Source organism: Festucalex cinctus, chromosome 14 (genome assembly GCF_051991245.1).
Source record: "Festucalex cinctus isolate MCC-2025b chromosome 14, RoL_Fcin_1.0, whole genome shotgun sequence".
Classification (NCBI taxonomy): Eukaryota; Metazoa; Chordata; class Actinopteri; order Syngnathiformes; family Syngnathidae; genus Festucalex; species Festucalex cinctus.
Window position 1 is genome coordinate 1834704 of NC_135424.1, and position 20578 is coordinate 1855281.

At 40.3% G+C, this 20578-nt stretch overlaps 3 protein-coding genes across 6 annotated transcripts in view; 1 reads left to right on the top strand and 2 right to left on the bottom strand.

The window, feature by feature from the left end:
* The window catches only part of camkmt (calmodulin-lysine N-methyltransferase), a 104720-nt gene extending 104435 nt beyond the window's left edge, over positions 1 to 285 (bottom strand). For both annotated transcript variants that reach the window (XM_077495084.1, XM_077495085.1), the window contains exon 1: positions 18 to 285. In XM_077495084.1, the coding sequence (XP_077351210.1) occupies positions 18 to 104 (87 nt within the window). In that variant the 5' untranslated portion in view covers positions 105 to 285. The remainder of the gene's footprint in view (positions 1 to 17) is intronic.
* prepl (prolyl endopeptidase like) lies at positions 9 to 11257 on the top strand. 3 transcript variants are annotated; one of them, XM_077495081.1, is made up of 15 exons: positions 9 to 186; positions 708 to 827; positions 917 to 983; positions 1958 to 2108; positions 2192 to 2253; positions 2320 to 2449; positions 3590 to 3806; positions 3895 to 4086; positions 4162 to 4365; positions 5376 to 5545; positions 5620 to 5836; positions 7083 to 7232; positions 7375 to 7501; positions 8860 to 8942; positions 9698 to 11257. In XM_077495081.1, exons 1-15 carry the CDS (start codon positions 178 to 180, stop codon positions 9773 to 9775), a joined length of 1977 nt encoding a protein of 658 aa, XP_077351207.1. In that variant the 5' UTR covers positions 9 to 177; the 3' UTR covers positions 9776 to 11257. The 3 variants fall into 3 exon arrangements, with proteins under 3 accessions (XP_077351207.1, XP_077351208.1, XP_077351206.1); XM_077495080.1 differs by lacking the exon at positions 9 to 186 and adding an exon at positions 356 to 594; XM_077495082.1 differs by lacking the exons at positions 9 to 186; positions 7375 to 7501; positions 8860 to 8942; positions 9698 to 11257 and adding an exon at positions 355 to 594 and having other exon boundaries at positions 5622 to 5836; positions 7083 to 7226.
* On the bottom strand, positions 8969 to 19900 carry slc3a1 (solute carrier family 3 member 1). Its single transcript, XM_077495083.1, has 10 exons — positions 19038 to 19900; positions 17341 to 17520; positions 17111 to 17256; positions 16911 to 17036; positions 15439 to 15558; positions 14502 to 14626; positions 12908 to 13112; positions 12342 to 12524; positions 10359 to 10481; positions 8969 to 10291 (listed from the first exon to the last, which is right to left on the bottom strand). The coding sequence occupies exons 1-10, from the start codon at positions 19420 to 19422 to the stop codon at positions 9857 to 9859; spliced, it is 2028 nt and encodes a 675-aa protein (XP_077351209.1). The 5' UTR covers positions 19423 to 19900; the 3' UTR covers positions 8969 to 9856.
* Positions 19901 to 20578: the final 678 nt, after the last annotated feature.

The window sequence follows — 20578 nt, forward strand, 5'->3', positions numbered from 1 at the left end:
TTAAAGTCCATCATTACCTGTCTGAGGAGGGTCCACCTGGCTCGGGCGACATCTGCACTAACGCCGTCATGAGACGTTTGGGAATTTGCAGCGTCCTCGTTCATGTTTCTCCTCTACAAGTGACGTTGGAACGTGTCCAAATTAATATGTAGAGCTGCCAAGTAAAGGTGCAGTGATATGGAAAAGGTAAGGCTTTTTTTTTTTGTTCATAAAAAGTACACTGACGCGAATGTGATGAGCTGAATTGATGTCACCTGTTAAAGGTTCCTGCTACTTCCGTACACTTTGGATACTTGAGACATGTTCGTAGCTTTCAGAGCAATCGAGCACGGTTTTAAGGAGGAAACAAGCTACTGGGCAACTCTGGTATCGATTACTTTTGTCTTGAGATTTCTCGTTACGTCATCCGCAGCCGGCTTTGTTTAAGGAAGCATGGCCGCTGATAACGTTTCCTTCGGGACCGCGGAGGAAATGTGAAGTAAAATCATGTCTGTTCTCGCTGCACTCCGTTTTGCGGCACGTTTCGTGACATTTCGGTCACGTTGCAAGGATGTTTTTGCCACGAAGCGAGTCATTTGTCGTTCCTTCGCGAAAGTAAGTGTGGCCAAACGTCGAATCGATGTTGCGTTTACGGCCCACTGTGAAACTGGAAACGTCCGATTTGATTAACTTTTTGAAGTGTTGGTAAAGGCTTTTTCTAATTTCAGGAAACACCATTGGACCATCTCGGTCGTGATCTCGAGCGCTATAAGGACTTGAAGGCGCGTTTCAAGAGACATCTGAAGGCAATTTACAGCAGGTTCTCAAATGTGCCTGACCACTCAGCGGTAATCATTAGTGCAACACTCGTTGAATGACCTCCTATGGAGTTATAAACAAACATAATTGTCAAATTCCACCTGATCTGTCTTGACAGGTGTATGGCCGTCATCATGTTTACTTTCTGGAAGGAAACGGCATCTACAGAATGGGAAAGAGAAAACGTATGCAACTAGACACTATTGCAAACTTTATCATTTATTTTTATGATTTTGTATTATCCTATTCTCTTTACTTTCAGTTATACTATTGATTTTATTTTGTGTAGCTTTTGTATATTTTAACTTCCCAGGCGTGTTCTGAGTTCTAATTGTTTATACTGTATATAATGATTGTATTCAATTTTTCCCCCATATTTTGTATGATTGAGTGAATAAAGACTAAAAAAAAAAAGTGAATTGTAGACAGAATTGCAGCTCTAATACAAAAAAGTAGGACATTTAACATTTGTAGACAATTTATGCACAATAAGAGATTAAAAAAAAAAAATTGGCGTTCCAAACATTATTTTAAGATAAATGAAGACATTTTGTATTTTAGTAGTTTTTTTTGTTTGTTTTTTTGTCTAATAATATCTTATTTTTGTTGAATATTTTATATTATCTTCTCTCAAGTTTTTATTTTTGTCTACCTTCTAATTTTCCAACAAAAATTAGGATTAGGAAACACAAATATATGAAAAATCGAATATTTGTGTTTCCTAATCCTAATTAAAAAAAAATTATAATGTTTTGTCTTTTACATGTGTCTAACAATCTATTTCTATATTCTTGTCAATTATTTTTGTATTATTTTTTTTATTGTTTGTATTACCTAATGTATTTTTACCCAATCAATGTTTTTCAATTTTTTTATATTTCAATCAACATTTTTGTGTATTTATATTGTGTGTATGTTTTTATGTATGATCTATTTTTCCTTTTTTTTTTTTTTTTAAATCTTTTTTTCATTCATTCATTTTCCAAACTAATTATCGTCACTAGGGTTGCAGGTGTATTTTTATTAATTTTTTTATTTGTATTTATTTATTTTATTTCTCAAGTTTGCATTTTTGCAGTATTAATAATTGTATTTCTTATAGACTAGTATTTTCCATTTCAACTTCATTGCCAATAAAACCCCCGTTTTTGGCTCGCAGGCGAGTCGGAACCCGAGCGAGTTCTCGACCTGGGCTGGATCTGCTCCGGTGAGGAGGAGGCACAAGAGTGGACCGTGCAGAGAATGCGACTTTCCCCCCAGGAGAAACATCTTGCCGCCACTGTCAAGACGCGCGACGGCCAAACGATGAGGTCAATGCAGCTTGAAGAGAATTTTGACGCGTTTGCAACGCGTGAGGTGGCGTCACATGTGACTTGTTCCCCCCCCCCCGCAGGTGCGCGGTTGTGCGGCTCGGCCAAAGCAACATACTCACCCTGGACGACGTCTTCAGCTTTGGTACGCTTTTCAAACGGTTTGAATGAGTCAACAAATGTATTTAACGTGATGTTTGTGTCTTGTAAGAGTGGGCCACAGATGAGGTGTTGTTTTACACCATCCAGGAAGGTGTGAAGTGCCAAAACGTGTATCGTCTGGACCTGACCCAAAATGGCAGCGCGATAATACGCTCCGTGTATGAGGAATCGCAGCCGGAGTGAGTTGAAACAAACAATCTTAAAGGGATACTGTACTTGACTCACTGTGACATTTGCAGCAGTAAAAATGTAGTAAATTGTCCAGAATAAATTTGATAACTACAATATTTTTTGTTAAATTAACTCATTCGCTCCCAGCCATTTTCACTGAAGCAATCCCCTTCGCTACTGGATTTTGTCTGATTTTGCAAGGCCCGCAGAATATTGTGGTGTAAAAAAAAAAAAAAAAAGTATATTTCTATCTGTTTCCGTTTTGCAGCATGGCCCCGGTTGATCTCTTATACTCTGCTGCCACCTATTGGCCGTTTTTGTAATAACTAGCATTGCTTCAACCATTTTCTGCAGTTGAGAGGCTGCATCAAAGCCTTCTGTATGCTCTAGCTTAAAAAAAAACAAAAAACGTATAAATATGTCTTTGGGACACTGGTCACATTTAAAATAGAACGCATTTATACGTTTTTGGGAGAAAATTAGTTAATACCTTTTAAAAACTATTTTTTTTCGCCACTTGCATTCGACGGCAGATGGCATCACCTGTTTTCTGGGTTTGGTCAGCAAACCGAGCCACGATTGGTCGTTACCTACTTCCTGAGCACAAGGTGATGTCATCTTCAGTCGACAGCAAGTGGAACAATTAGCTTTAAGGGGTATTAATTGTGCATGAAAAATTATGAAAATTTATCCAAAATAATTCTAAAATAATTCAGTTGTTTTGAGACACATTTACGGTTTTTAAAAGCGGCATACGGGCTCATTTACTAAATATGGAGGACCAAAAACTGCCACTATTCCAAATAAATAAATGACTAAATAAATATATAAATAAAAGTGGAAATAAAAACAGATATAAAAAAATATTTAAAAATTAAATACAAATTTATTTATATTTTTTTTCTCTCTTTTTATTTCCATTTCTATGTAATTTTTTTGGATATAATTTTCGAGTTGTATTTTTTAATATCCATTTTTATTTTCACTTTTAGCCAGTCATTTATTTATTTATTTTGAATTTTGGCAGTTTTGGTCCTCCATAATTTACATGTAGCATAGACGTAATAGAATCCTTGCAAAATGGGAGGAGCTTATATATATAAATAAATACCGTATGTCAAGTTTTACCGCTCTTTCTTCCACCTCAGTGTTTTTGTGGAGGTGTCCCTCTCCCGGGACGGCCGCGCGCTGATCATTACCGGCAGCGGCAGGAGCAGCTCGGAGGTGTCGCTGGTGGACGTGTCGGACCCCCGTCTGGAGCCCGTCCTGGTTCAGGCGCGCCGGCCGGACATGTTGTATCACGTGGAGCACTGGCGGCGCCACTTGATCGTACTCGCCAACACGGGGCCTGGACGGGAATATCAGGTCGAGAGGAATAATGATGTTATGATTTTAGGGATGTTGGCTAAAATAGTTTAAAAAAAAAAAAAAAAAAAAAAAAAAAACATTCCAGGTGGTGAAGGCCCCCCTCTCTGATCCCTCAATGACGTCATGGGCCGCCATCTTCACCCCGCGTCGCGGCACCGTGCTCAAAGACATGGACGTGGTCGGGGACCACTGCGTACTGGTTGCCGTGACGACGGGCAACCAGCTTGAGCTTGTGGTCGTCCCGCTCTCCCGACCAAAGGAAGCATATACACTGCAGGTATTTAAATACAAAAATGTTTATTTTTTTATTTTTTTTGTGATTTTTCCACTGACTTGACTGGTGCACTTGAAGCTGCCGTCCTGGGCGAGCGTCGTTGAAAGCAAGCGTCCGGGATGTGCGGACCAACGCGGCGCATTGGAGTTCCTGATCTCGTCCCCGGTCCGTCCCCCGCTATGCTGCCATCTTTACCCCGAGGAAGGCAGACTTTCGTCAGGCTCGGGTTTTCCGAAGGACCGTGCGGATTACGTCACTGCACGCTTGACGGCCTGCAGCCGGGTACCAACACTTGACATGATGCGTGTTTTTTTTTGTTTTTTTTTTAATGTAAGATTTAATACGACGTTAGAAAAATTCTGTCAAAGTTCGATCATGATTGATGATTACACCTGCATTTTATTTTGGTGACCTCAACATTTCACTGTCAATGTACTGCAACATTTTGTTCACTAATTTTATTTTATTAGTATTTTTATTTGAATTGATTAATATATTGCCATTCTCTATTTTTTGTTAGTTTTTTTTTTACTTTTACACAATTTTTTTGGTAATGTTTTATTGTAAAAAAAACTAGTGCAAGATTAAGATATTAACGTTATTTTCTATTTGTTTTTTTTCCTTTTAGTTTTTTAATGTTTTATTGTAAAGAATGTGTGCAAGATTTTCTATTTATTTTTTTTACTTTTACACAAATTTTTAAAAATGTTTTATTGTAAAGAATGTGAAAGATTAATATATTAATGTTATTTTCTATTTTTTGATTTTTTTTTTTTGCTTTTACACATTTTTTGTTAATGTTTTTATTTTAACTGTGTGCAAGATTAATGTATTAATGTTATTTTCTATTTTTATTAGTTTTTTTTTTACTTTTACACAATTTTTTAGTGATGTTTTATTGCAAAAATAAGAAATAAAAAGATTGATTTAAAAAAATGTTATTTAAAATAAAGTAACACTTGAAATAATCAAAATTTCAATGAAAAATTGAGAACATTTTTTTTTTTAATAGTCACACTTGAAATAAAATTTAAATGGAAAAATTTATAACGTTTTTTTTTTTAAAATAAAATAACACTTGAAATCATCAATGTTGTAATATTGAAATCATTGTTTTAATCTTACAATGAACGCTCACCATTTTAAAATGCAATTTATTTAAAAATTTTGAAGCAAAATCTGTTTTATCTGAAACAAAATTGTGAACTTTTTTTTTTTTTTTTTTAGAATAAAATAACCCTTGAAATCATCAATGTTGCAATATTGAAATCTTTTTTTTTTTTTTGTTGCAGGATGGTACCTCCATTCCGGTGACACTGTTTCACGAGGCGGCGTGCACGAAAGACACGCCTCTGCTGGTACACGTGTACGGAGCGTACGGCCGGGACGTCGGCATGCAGTTCTGCCCGGCGAAACGGTTTCTGCTGGAACAGGGCTGGGCTCTGGCCTACTGCCATATAAGGTAAACATCCGACACCACCACCGGCGGCGTGAGAGAAACGTTTGTATTGACGACGGACACATGTTTTGCGTAAGAGGGGGAGGAGAACGCGGGCTGGCGTGGCACAGACGAGCTCGCGCGGAGGGCAAGCGCAGAGCGGCGGAGGACCTTCAAGCCTGCCTCAGTCACATCTTCTCCTCGGGGCTCTCGAGCCCGTCGAGGACCGTCCTCGCCGCCCGCAGTGCCGGGGCCGTGCCGGTGGGGGCGCTGTGTAACCGACGGCCGGGCATGATGCGGGCGGTCACGTTGCAGGTAACGCGCTTCGGATACCGACACGGCGCCGTCCGTGACCGTGGACTCGTTTCAGGTTACTGCACAACAAGTTTGGCTAATATTGAACGATTCATCGAGAAAAAAAAAATTAAAAATTACGCACGGTTAAAACAAGTCTGTTGAAATGAAAAGTAATCAACAATGCACTCCACTGGCATGCTAACTGCTAGCTTAGTTTACTGTGTACCAATACTCACAGGTACATATTTCTTTATCATGTATGAAAAATGACAAATATAAATCATGATTATTTTCGTAATAATTGAACTCACAATTGGGACGATCATTTGGTTTTTTTTTTGGTACAAAACAAGAAAATGTTTAAATGTAAAAATATGAAGAAAAATACAATTCTTTGAAACACAATAATTATGCAATTTCTTTTTGTATGAAACAAAACTTAACTCATTTACTCCCAGCCATTTTTTTTTTTTTTTACTGGATTTAATCAGGAAAAACAAGTACTTTTGTGTGTGTTTCCGTTTTGCAGCAATTAGCATTAGAATATAACTAAGTTTCATCAATATTTACATTCCTGGTGAAAACACTGACAAAAAGAGCTTGTTGCAACATGGCCATATGGGGCTGATCTCTTATACTCTGCTGACATCATGTCAGAAGCTGCAACAAAGCCTTCTGTATGCTCTTGCATTTAAAAAAAAACAACAAAAACGTCCAAACACGTTTTTGGCAGGGAAGGATAAAATGTTTAAAACCGTTTTTACACGTTTTTGGGACTGATTGAGTTATTTTAAAATGTTTTAAAAAATGTGCAAATTCATAAATCTAAACAACTAAAAAATTAGTGTGAATAATCTTTTTTTTTTTTTTTAAACGAATATGCTGATTTTGTAATAATTGAAACTAATTGAATTTAAATGAATTGCACAGCCCTACTCGTAGTAGAATTACTTTCTTCTTCGTCTTCGCGGCTGTATTATACTGCCTCGTGTGGTCAAAGTGGGCACACCAGAAGGAGCAGCCACAATAAATTGAAGTGCAGAATTAAATCATGCTGCACAAACTGTTTTTATGAAGTACTATTTTTCCCTTACTAAAAATAAATATTTTTTCTGGGTGGAGCAGATAAATTGCATTTCCATGCAGGTAGCAATCAAGGTGGGAAACTCGAAATCCCAACTTTTCTCAACATTTAAAATAATAATAATAATAATAATCACTTAAAATCTCTTGCCTGTCTTTGATCTTTTCCCCATTTGACAAGAGTCCTTTCCTGGATGTGCTGGCAACGATGGAGGACGCCAAACTGCCTCTCACGGTGGAGGACAGGGAAGAGTGGGGGGACCCTTTGGCAAACCCGCAACACAGGCTCAGCATCGCCTCCTATTGCCCACTTCACAACATTACTCCTCAGGTAGACGAGCGCACACCTTACCAGCTCACATTGGAATGTACACACGATACACTTTCCTCTATACATTTGTGTTCACATTTTGCTTTAATATATCTAAACTTTTTTTTTTTTTTTTGTTTGTTTTTTTCCAAATCCTCTTTAGTGGTACCCGTCGATGCTGCTTACCGCCTACGCCGACGACAACAGGACGCCTCTGGCCGGGGTCCTGAAGTACGCCGAGAAGCTAAAGGAAGCGCTGCAAACTCACTTCAGCGCGGCGGCCGAATCAGGTGCAGCCACGCGTGCCGTTGTGTACTTTTAACTCGTCTGCTCCCAAAGACGAATAAACACGTTCTATTTTAAATATTGCCATGGTCCCAAAAACGTGGTTGTACTTTTTTTTTTTTTTTTTTTTTATGGTAGCGCATACAGAAGGATTTGATGCAGCTTTGAAACTGAAGAGCCTTAATTGTCGTTATTAGGGATATAACGCTAAGCACGATATCGTGATACCGTGATACTAAACTGCCACAATATCGTCGTCGTCATGTTCACGATACTGCAACACATCTGTTAAAAAAAAAAAAAAAAAAGTCAGGTTGATTTCCTTTTGTGCAGTTCTAGCACCCTCTGGTGGCTAGTTTTTTAGTGCAATTTAATTTTCATTAGGGATGTTTTAGCCCTTCCATGTTGAAAAGCTACACTAATTGTCAGATGAAGGGGAAGGTAATATGCCTGGGAAACAAGTCAATATGTGGAGGAACTCGGTGTGCTTGCATTAACAATATAACATAATAATAATAATACCAACACACTGTAACCTTGCTGTTAGTTACAAAAACAATATTTTCTTTTTTTTTGTAAGTATGACCTAAGTTTTTTTTACAATATCATGATAATTATCTTCACGTGTATATCGTATCATGACGTTTGTATATCGTTACATCCCTAGTAGTTATTATAAAAAATGGCCAGCAGGTGGCAGCAGAGTATAAGAGATCAACCAGGGCCATGTTGCAACAAGCTCTTTTTCCTGCTTCAAAACGGAAACATAGAAATATACTTTTTTTTTTTTTTCTTTCCCTGATTTAAGAATAGACTAATCTTTCTTTTGGTAGCATACATGTTTTTATAACGATAGAACACAATCTGCATGTCATCCGTCAACCGTCCATCACGTGAATAATTGAAGTTGACGAGCACACGTAAGCGGAGGTCACCTTGCGTTTCCAAGCGCATATGCACGTGCTCGCTAATTGCACTCTGGCTTCGAATCGGACCTCATCGCATCACCCGTCTTCGGGTTGTTCATACGCAGGCGGCGGCTCAGAGGGAAGGTTTTTGTCGGCGTTTGTGCGCATAATCTGGCCTCTCCGGAGTCTTATTTGATAAAGTGCTGATGGCGAGGCGGGCGGGCGGAGGCCCATTAGCATGGTAAAGAGATAGCGTATCGGAGCGAGAGATGAGACGCCGCCGACTGGGGAGCTGTCAAGGTCAAGACCGCGGCTTGTGAAACAACCGCAAGATGGGGAGGTGGAGGGTCAGGGCACTTTTGAGATCAGCGCAATTCAAAGAGGATGGACGAGGAGAGGGTGAGAGGCGGATAGACGGGAAGTGGCAACTTACTTTTATTTTTATTATCTTCCAGGACCTGAACCAAACATCGTCGTGAATATCCAACCTGGAGCCAATCACATGGGACCAGATGACTGGGAGGCCATATTGGAGGAGGTAAAAAAAACAAACAAACGCAACGGTAGTTTTAAAAAACCTTATTTTTATCTGTTCTGTTGCACAAATGTTTAGTTTAACGGACGCTCGGTTTGCGACTAAATTCCACATTCCAACAGCGGCGACGTAAGTCACATTTGTACGCCAGAGCATCCTGTCATCAATGAACAAAACAATGCAGTAGTAAAATCATAGTTAATATCTGAAAGATACCATTTTTATTTTTTTATTTATTTTTTTTAAGGGCCATAAATAGAAAGCAGCCAAATGAAACAGAGCATAGTGTGGGCAGTAAATTGGTGGTGCACATTTTAGTATTATTTATTTATTTTTGATGTATTTATTTATTTATTGTGAGTTTATTTACATTTAAAGTGCTCCTTCCATGTTTTTTTTTTTTTTTTAAATAAAATACCACAAAGAGTGGCCACTTGTCAAGTACCATTTTAAACATACACAATGCAAACATTGTACAAATACTACGGGGGGGACAAAAAAATAAATTGACTGGCTTCCCACTAAAAGCAATCAAACGGCCCAATTTCCTGTTTTAAGATGGCCCTCACCCTCTCGACTCCATTCATCTTATTCTCCTTGATTTTATTTATGATTTATTTGTGGAGTTTTTAATTGTGCCCTTGACATTTAAGAAGAATTGATGTTCGGATTGAACTCTTGTGAATCGAAATGGAATAGAGTAAATTAGAATCGATACCCAGCCATAGTGACAAACTGTCTTCTCCTACCTGCCGCAGGAAGCCCTCCATCTTGCATTTCTTTACAAGGAGTTGGACCTGGAACCTCCTCGTCCCCCGCGCAGGAGGAGGAGCTAAACGCAGAAGACGGGACGACAAAAGTGACGGGGTTGCAGTTGTTGGGTTTCTTATTGCGATACAAAATGGAAGATGAGCACGTCAGCACGTATAAAGAATGTCCATGGCGCTCAAATAACACGCCTTCTCCGAGACGTAACACTGCCCCGGGTGGGCGGCGTGAAAGCGGGCGCGGGCGGAAAACTCCAGCAGCAGACCCTCGCCCGCTTGGGTGGCGATGGCCGACTTGCCGACCGCTTCGCCCTCGCCGGCGGCCCCGGCGGTGCTCATCAGGACGCGCAGCCGCTCGGGCAGCTCGGCCACCGCCGTCAGGTCGGTGACGGCCGAACGGCGGCCGAAGTTGAGCACCAGCAGGAAGGCGCGGTCCAGCCCGTCCAGCTCTCGCAGGTAGGCGAAGACGCGGCGGTCGGCGTGGACGTGGCAGAACCAGCCCCGTTGGAGGGCCAGCGCCGACTGACGCAGCCGGCTCAGGCGGCGGTACTGGGACAGCGCCGAGCCCTCGTCTTGCTTCTGGACCTTGGTGGAGGAAACGAGTCAATGCGGTCTGGAAATAAAAAGTGTTTTATTTTTTTTTTGTGTGTACCTCCACATTGACGGTTGTGTAGTTGGGATGCACGGGAAACCACGTCACGTTGTGGTTGAAGCCCGCGTTGGCGTCGGCACTCCACTGCATCGGAGAACGCTGAGGAGCTCCACTGCCGCTAATCTGTAAAAACACAATATTTAAACAAAAAAAAACAAAAAAAGATGCTGTATATACAGCTTAGAGGTGGTTGGAAAAAAAAAAAGGGGGGGAGGCTGGTGTGGGAAAAAAAGCCAAAGATACTCCCACAAGTGCACAAGTGCTTGCATTAGCTAACGGCTAAATAGCGGCCGAGGGGGAAAACACTGCGGCCAAAATGGCGGACGAGGAGCCAAAATGGCGGACCGGGCGTAACTGTTGTAAGGTGGAAACGCTTTAACTCGAGGACTCCGTGTTTTATTTGAAGCAAATATTGTTTATAATAATATGTATTTCACACAAATATCATTTTTATACACAAAATTAAATGTTTAAAACAAACTTGAATTGGATATAGAATAAATCTAATTCCAATATGACAGTTTTATATGCATAATAGTCCCATTTCATTTTTCCAGGTGGCGTATGTTGTTGCACATGCTCAAGAAGGACAGAACACGATATTATTATATAACAGGCCGGCGACGTGATATCGGATATCGTCGGCATCGGAGCTTTTTTTTTTTTTACAAGCGCAGGCCTGCAAAAAGTGACATCTGAGAATATGAAAGTCAACCAGTCCAAATTCTCAGCATGAAATTCAAGTCAAGTTTATTTATATATGTAGCCTTTAATCACACAAGAGGCTCTCAAAGGCTTCTTCACATGTTCACAGTCGACAAGTAGAAAACAAATACTAAACAATAAACGATTGTGTAAACGATAACCACACAAATAAACACAGCTACTTTACAACCTCACCGTGTCAATTAGTGTTCATTTTGTCTGCCATTTTTTAAATGTAGTCTCAGTTTTAGTCCAATTTCAGTCACGCTTGTTAGTTTTGATCACAGTTAGTCAACCTCATATTTTTATTTAATCGGCGCTTCGTCTTACGATGCTCAACGATCAATGCGAGCGCATGGAAATGCAAACGAGAAATAAAATGACTCATGGAAAGATGAAACGGGGTCAACATGATTGATTTTGAATGACCTTCTTCCTCATTATCGATATGATCGCTTTCGTTGACGTTGATAATATTATTGCCGGATTTTTTTTTTTCAATCACATGAGATCTAAAAAAATATATAAATAAATAAATAAATAAGAATGTTAACTTGAGCATGTAAAATAAGATACACAATATTTTGGTTTAATATTGCAATAATTCATTTTAAATGTTATTATATTACAAATTATTTAATAGTGTTTTTGTATTTGCAGTACTTTTATTATTTACATTTTACTGTATTTATTGAATGTTATTTTTATTTAAACAATTTTTATTCAACTAATTATTTGAATAAATGAAACAAATTTCGAATGTGCAAAATTTATTACAGATTTAAAAAAAAAATGTATTTCCAAAATATTAACCAAATATTTAAATAAATATATCAAATGAATTCAAACTATATTAAATATATAAAATATGTCAAATTGGTTATTTTAGAAATATTTTATTATTTTATTGTATTATCCCGCAGAAGTGACAGATTAGCAGACACGAGATTTTACAAAATCATATCATTTTCGTCTCGTTTTTGTTGAACAAAAAATGTCCGCAGATTTTTAGTCCAAGTTTTGATGAATTTCCGTCTCTTCTTCATCAGTCGAGGAAAATGGATACTGATTTTAGTCCCAGTTATTGTTTATTAATGAGGGTTTTAGTCCGATGAAAAATGTGTGTTGACAAAATTATTTTTGTTTACTTAACACGAGTGTCAATCAAACTGAGAGTTACACATTTTTTGAATGAATTAAATGATGAATTTTCTCCAATCCCTCTAAATGTGTTTGCACGCTATTGTAAACAAAAACTAAACGTGTTTTTTTGCTTACCGCGTCGTATCCGCCCGCTGAATCCTGAAAGCGACCGTCGGTCACGTTGACGTCCTCCATGCCGATCTCCTCGCCGTAGTAAGTGGTCGGCGTACCGGGGAGCGTCAGCAGCAGCATGTTGATGACCCGCGCGTAACGGTGACCCGCTCTGGAGGCCACGCGGGGCGCGTTTTGATTCCCGACCTGATTCGTGGGGGGGGAAATGGACAAATGACTTATGTTGCGGTTAGGGATGTCACGATAAGGGCAATATCGTGATATTAAAACTGCCGAGATCAACGTGTGTTTGCATTAGCAAGTAAGTGCCTCAATATTGTTTTTAGAGATTGTAGGTGGTTTATATGCATTGCTGTTTTTTTTGTTTTTGTTTTTTTTTTTAGTATGAGCTCTCTTTTTTTACAATATTGTGATCTTCTTTAATTATCGCCAACACCCCCACAATATCGTGATAATTATCATATCGTGACAATGTCGTGTCGTGAGTTTGGATATCGTTACATCCCTAGTTGCGGTCAGGATGAATTAAAAAATTAAAAAAAAATAATAAATCAATGATTGCGACTCACCATCCAGTTGGGCCAGCGACCTGTGGGCATGTTGGCCATCCACAGGTGCGCCACCAGATATTTGACCCAAATGCCGCTGGGGTTGACGGGCAAGTCCACAAGGTAGAAGTTCAAAGGGAAGTCGCTCTCTTTCACCAGAGACGTCCCGTAGTACATCATTGTTTTTTCCACCTCGGGACCATCAAACGAGTCGGTCATCATTAACCTGAAGCAGACGCCAAAAAAATAAAAAAAATTAAACGGAACGTTGGCGTTTCCTGGTCCGTGTACTTTTCGGCCATTGGTTTTTCCTTCTGAAGCAAGGACACGGAAAACGCGAAACAAACCGATTTCCGTTTTGTTTTGTTTTTTTTGTTTTTTATATGAACAAATATCGGGAAACGAGTCGTCTCCCGTTTTTGTTGAAATAAAAACTGAAAATGAAAAACGGGAAACGAACCTTATCCGATGTTCTATTATGTGTTTATTTAGCACAAATCGGGAAATGAAATGTGGCCGTAAACCGTTTTTTCGCAAGCTGATTTCTCCTTGACCCGGAAGCCGTTCGTCTTTTGCGGCACGTCACAAGCTGCTGCTGCTGCTGCTGCTGCCGCAGTGGAAGCTTGCTGCCCCCTAGTGTCTATTTCGAGGCCTCTGACAGACAACGATCTGAGCGCCACCTTCGGACATTTCTCTCCGAAAGTCCTCTTATAGGGCCAAATTGGCTACACAGATGTGCAGCGATTTCACTAGACGTCATGTCATGCCGTCATTTTTCATTTCCACTATCAAGTTGTGATAGCCATTTTTGGAAGTCCCGAAGAATAGGCGCCAACAGGGATTTGGAAATAGACACTAGGGGGCAGCAAGCTGCCACTGCAGCAGCAGCAGTGACGCGCCGCAAAAGATGAACGGCTTCCGGGTCAAAGAGAAACAAGCTTGCGAAAAACGTTTTTTTGTTTTTTTGTTTGTTAATTTTTTTATTGAAAGAACAACAATACAAAACACAACAGCCAGGGGGAGACAAATACATATGAAAATAAACTTCTACAAAAATATATTATACAGTTCACATAAATATAAGGTCTTGCTTGCTTTCTTTTTTGTGGAATGACCAATAGACTTAATATATTGTTTGACTTCATTTTCGAACACGAAAAAAAAAAGTCTCTGCTTAATGTATCGACATTTGTGTATGTGCCATTTTGCCAATATGAGCACAAAATTAATTATATGAAAAGCGTTTTGACATCTTAGATGGATAACTATTGAAGCCAAACAGTATATTTTCAAAACAGAGAGAAAGTTGTGTGCGAAAAACGGTTTACGGCCACATTTCATTTCCTGATTTATGCTAAATAAACACATAATAGAACATCGGATAAGGGCCCGTTTCCCGATTTTCATTTTCATTTTTAATTCAACACAAACGGGAGACGACTCGTTTCCTGTTATTTGTTCATATACATCAAAACAAAAAACGGAAATCGTTTTTTTCCCCCCCGTTTTCCGTGTCCTTGCTTCAGAAGGAAAAAAACGAATGGCCGAAAAAGTACACGGACCGTTTCCTGTACTGTGATCCATGTTTAAAGAATGAAGCAGAAAATATTATCACCTGTATCTGCCCGGTTCCCGGCTGAAGACGTCCATGTGAGCCCTCCACTCCCTCAGCAGATCATGCAAGCCCAACTGCGTGGTGGTGAAATCGTGGTGGAGGTCCCGCTCGGACGCCACCGACTCCTGGAACGGGACACGTTCAGCTGAGTTACTTTCACCAAGGAGATTATTTTGACTCACTAAAACCTCAAAATGGAGGGTGAAAAAAACAACCATACATCACAGTCCCTGGACCACAGCAAAATAAAGAAATAAAGAAATAATACAAAAAATCCCAGTCCCATGCCACTCTTATTTTGGAGGTCAGCTCCATTACAAAAAAAAAAAAAACTGCTCCTGTGAACCTTTTAACCTGTACCGTCATAATCCCGTGATTAACTCAGATTGTGGTTGAGGTTATCGTTCTTTTCATGGAACATCTTTATTTTATTTTTATTTTTTTTTGGATACAGATCTTGTATCAGATCTCAAACGTGAAAGCTTATCAGTGGCACGTGTGTGCATAAAAAAATAAAAATAAATCATTAAGGAAATATTGTTTGGGTTCTGCTGAAACAGCAGTTTTGAACTCTGCGGCAGGTAGCAAAAAAAAAAAGAAAAAAAGTCTGCTATAAAGTATAACAGCTGATAGCGGCTTGCCTCTGATTGGCTGGATTGTTTGACAAAAGACACACCGAGTTGTGTTTGCTAAAAACGTGAACTCTTCATTGTGTTGCGACTGGGGAGCCATCGCACTCCACTGAAGTGCAGCTTGGCCCTGAAGCGTGATTTGAGTGGAATCCTGCAGTACAATAATAACGCTGCAGTTAATCCACTCAAATATGCCTCTAATCTTCCCGCCCACAAGAAGAAAAAAAAAAAAAAAAAAAAAAAAAAAAAGGTGATATCGTCACTGAATGCCAAAATACTTTATGCAGACAAAAAACAAAACTCACGGGAGGCTTGTTGGGGTCCACCTGGGGCTCGTCCCTCAGGTGCGCCGCCTCCAGCAGGTACTTGACGGCATCCATGCGGAAGCCGTCCACTCCCTTGTTCAGCCAGAATTGGATGATATCCTGAAATTGAAGTCGTTAAAAAATAATAATAAAAAAAAAAAAAAAAAAAAAAAAACACAAGGGTGGCAGTTCTCACTTGCACTTTGAGCAGCAGTTAAAAGCGCACAAATTCAAGTTAATGTGTAATTATCACGGCGATATGTCGCGGCAGTTTGACAAACCGAGACAACGTCGGCAGTAAAATGTTTTATCTAATCTCAGTGGCGGCCATCTTGCCCGTCGACTGCAACGGGACATCTGACCGTCACACAAACGTTTTCTGGGTTTCGTCACGTGACGCTCGCAAGCCATCCGTTTTTTTTTTTTCCCCGCTTTGTTAATTCAACCGCTTTTGTGCTCAAGCCAAAAGCCACGTCAAATGTGAAAATATTGCTTTGGCGCCATCTTGTGACGTCATGGTATGTTTACAAAACTAACTAAAACCAAGTATTTGATCATTCATTTAATGCATGCGCCTCTGGGGATGATTTTAAATGTGGATTTATTTAACCGGACGTATGAAAGTGTGTCACACAGAAGTGACATCATCGAGCAGCAGCCAATAGAAACGCACCTTCAGATGACAATTTTGCATGCTTGACTTTCGGCTCCAATGGCTCGCCTGCTTTTTCATTTAACGATCCATCCATCCATCCATTTCCTTGACTGCTTATTCCTCACAAGGGCCGCGGGGGGTGCTGGAGCCTATCCCAGCTGGCTATGGGCATACACCCTGAACTGGGTACCAGCCAATCGCAGGGCACATAACAGAGACGAACAACCATCCGCACTCACAAGCCCAATTAACCTGCCTGTGGGAGGAGACCGGAGTACCCGGAGAAGACCCACGCGGGCACGGGGAGAACATGCAAACTCCACCCAGGAAGGCCCGAGCCTGGACTCGAACCCGAGTCCTCAGTACTGGGAGGCAGATGTGCCTTCATTCAACTACTTTTTTCATTTTATTTCTCCCATGGTGTTTATTAAATATTGCGTAATACACATTAAAAAAACAAATACTGAAACTAACTAAAACTAAACTAAAAGCATTTTTTAAATGACTAAAACTAATTTTTTTTTAAAAACTACCAGATCCACCCATAAAACTAATTAAAACTAGCTAAAAAAAAAAAAGAAAAAAAAAAAAAAGAAAAAAAAACCCGATAATAAACCTGGGTTGAAGTGCGATGAGGAGCTTCATTTCGTCTGGCCAAAGCCTTTTCTAATGGACAATTAGTTTGCTGCCATCTTGTGGCATCTCGACGCAATTACTCGCAGATTTTCTCTACTTGTGGTGAGGACGCCTTTCGTTTTCTGATCCATTGCCAACTCGAAAATGCGACGCCCACACACGTGCGCTGATGTCATCTTACCAGCATCTCCTGGCGGACGCGAGGGTTTCGGAAGTTCAGGTCCGGTTGCTCCTTGCGGAACTGGTGCAGGTAACACTGCCCGCGAACCTCATCGTACGTCCACGATGAGTTTCCCAACACGCTCACCTGAAAGACGGCGAGCGCGGAGGTTGAAATTTTCTTGGAACGTCGCGTTGATGCTCCCCCGTTCGTGAGCCTACCCAATTATTGGGCTCGGGTCCCGTTGCGTTGCAGTCAGCCCAGACGTAGTAGTCGTCGTAGTGCGGATCTCGGGCGCGACTCATGTTGAACCAGCGGTGCTTGTCGCTGGTGTGATTGGGAATGAAGTCCATGATGAGCTTCAAACCTGGCGGAAGCGGACAAATTTTTTTTTAAAAAAAAGTCACATCCTGTTGTCAGGAGAGTATTTGCCCACCGTCGCGGGCTTCACCTAATTTGTGCATCGCCGCCAAAAGGTCGTCGAAGTCCTCCATGGTGCCGAAGAGCGGGTCGACGGCCCGGAAATCTTCCACGTCGTAGCCCGAGTCCCTCATGGGAGAGCAGTAAAAGGGGCTGACCCAAACCGACTTGATGTTCAGGTACTCGAAATGGGCCAACTTCTCCTGAATGCCTGCCAAGTTGCACACAGCCAAACCAGGCATCAAAATTTTACTCGGCGTGTCAGGTCATTAACATTTTTAAGAATATTTAATCACATGATTTCAAAAGTTAACTCACAATTAACTCATTCACTCCCAACCATTTTCACTGGTGTTTTCCTGGATTTTGACTGATTTTGCAAGGCCCGCGAAATATTATGTTCTATTGCTATAAAAATATGGAACCAACCAAAAGAGAGATTAAAGTCTCTTCTTTTATCAGGAACAAAAAGAAGTATATTCCTATCTGTTTCCGCTGTGCAGCAATTAGCAATAGGACATAGCAAAGTTTCATCATTATTCACAATTCTGCTTAGAAGTGTGGGGAAATCAGCTTGTTTTAACATGGCCTGGTTGATACTCTGCTGCCACTCAACCATTTTCTGCAGTAGAGAGACTGAATCAAAGCCTTCTCTATGCTCTGGCATAAAAAAAACAAAAAAACGTATAAATATGTCTTTGGGACACTTAAAACATTTAAAATATGACGCATTTATACGTTTTTGGGAGCTAATGAGTTAATTGCCAATGTTATAACTGTTTTAAATGTACAATAAAATGTACAGTAAAATAAAGTTTTCGTACTCTTGTTAACATAAAAAAGGGTGGTGGTGGTGGGGGGGGGGGGGGGGGGGGGGTCCATCAAAGACCGAGGGCCGGAGTCCTGCAGGTTTTGGATGTTGCTCATCAGCAAGTTCTGCATAAACCCGATAACAATCCTGTTCATTGAAACAGGTGTGTTGGAGCAGGGCAACGTTCAAAACCTGCAGGACTCCGGCCCTCGAGGACCGAGTTTGTACACCACTGATTCTAGTCATTGATACAGTAATTTCATAATAATTGATAAAATTGCATTAAATAAAAAAAAAAAAAAGATGTACTGTACTGCAAAAAAAAAAGTGTGATATTGATTTGTGTTGGTCATTTTTCTGCCACTAGATGGCATAATTGCATTTGTAAGACGAAGGTGACAGCTCAGTGCATTTTTCTTTTCATATTAACAACGATCTAATCTTTTAACATGAAGTAACTTGTGAAATTCTGCACATTTTTAAAATTGTAAAACTACAACTTGACCCCAGTCTCCACAAATATACGCATTATTACTGCAAAATTTTGACGTGGGCGCCTTTGCTGCATTGTGACTGAAGTTCCCCCAGGACAGGCTTTTAAAATAAATGTTATATAATATATAAATATATAAATAATATATATAAATATAATAATAATAATAATAATAATATAATAATAATAATATATAAGAAATATAAAATAAAAATATAAATAATAATATAAATAATAATAATAATAATAATAATATATAAATATATAAATAATAAATACATTTTAAAATTTTAAATTAGTATTAACGCACTAATTTTGACACCCCTAAAATGTACACAACTACTCGAGATGACGAAGATTTGACAGCACTTCTCGGCAAACGTATCATTTGAATTCTGCCTAGCAACAAAGGATCCGGACTCGCCTTTGAGATCTCCCACCCCATCACCGTCCGAGTCCTTAAAGGAGCGGAGGTACACCTGGTAGACGGGGGACACCTGCCACCAGCTGAGGCAGCGGGGCGACAGCGCCACCACGGTGATGGTGAGCGCCAGCAGCGTCAGCGTGCACGCCACGATCAGCCAGAAGAGGATCTCCCGCGGCACCCGGTAGCAGGCCCGCGACGAATACAGCAGCAGCACCTCCTTGGGCATGCCGGCGTACGGCTTGATCTGCGTGTACTCCTCGTCGGGGGGGTCCGCCGCCACCAACTTCGCTTCCGGATCCACGGGAGCAGCGGTGATGATGTCCGCCGCGGGCTTGCCGCCTTCCGCGTCCTGGAAAGCCGGATTCACGATGACGAGCTCCATGTTGTCGGGAACTTGAGGGTTGGAATGTTGCGTCTATTCTTGATGTGTGTGGAGGTCAGGGTCCTTTTGTTTTGTTTTTTTCCTCTCTCCCACGCACATGCGCACTGTGATAGGCCAACCTGAGGAATGTGGGGGCAAGTTAGTTCGAGATTAGTTTGGCCGGTCTCTGCAGAAAGAGCTTATGTAAGGTTATAAAGTTAATCCAAACTGAGAAGTGAGCACTAATATTATTTCTTTGGAAGCTTATTGCTGCCACATAGGAACCGCGACCATCCGATTCGGTTCGGTTCCGTTCAATCGAATTTTCCACTTCAAAATCAATTCACCGCTATGCGGTAAGTTAAGCTTAATGTTAAGTTATCCCGTTATAACGTGGTAAGCCGTCACATTATAACCGGTTAAGCGTTATCCCATTATGGCGTCGTTAAGTTGTCAATAAAGTTATATCAAGGCTCGACACTGCGACCAATTCATCCGCAAATGCCGGCAGCTGTGGAACGCACTGCCGAGGCCAGTTTCAAAATAAAAGCCTCCTAAGTAATACAATGACGCCGATGCAATTGCCTTATTTGTATTTTGAAAATGACCCAGTACGCACAGTGTCGCAGTTCGTCTTCGACTTCCACACATCAACACAACGCCACTTCGAAATTAGATTTAAATTGCCAGACGATATAGTCCAATTGTATGAGACAACATAAGTTAGCGTTAGCAAGTACTAGCCACTAACAGGAGCGAACTTGGGCTTAAACATTGACAGCGTTCAGCGAGCCGAACTGCAGTTGCATTCAAATACTGTGGGTCATTTCCAACTCAGATAGAAAAAAAAAAAAAGTCAATCAATGCGGGCAATGTAGGCTTTCTATCAGTCTATAAAAGTTGGCAAATATTAAGAATGATGGATGTGAAATCACTGTGTTTTTATTTATTTATTTATAACTTAATTACAATCAATGGTCCTACTTGTCACTCCTGTTTACAATAACTAATCATCTACTAGGCTCCAACCCTCAATTCTGGTTGCTGGTATGTCAATGGATCAAAATAAAAGATAAACCCGCTGTTTAATTCTTATAACATTTACCATAAAAAATAGCACCCAAAAAGGGTGCGACTAAAATCTGTGTGGCGCGACCGACTGAAAAAGTTGGTAGCA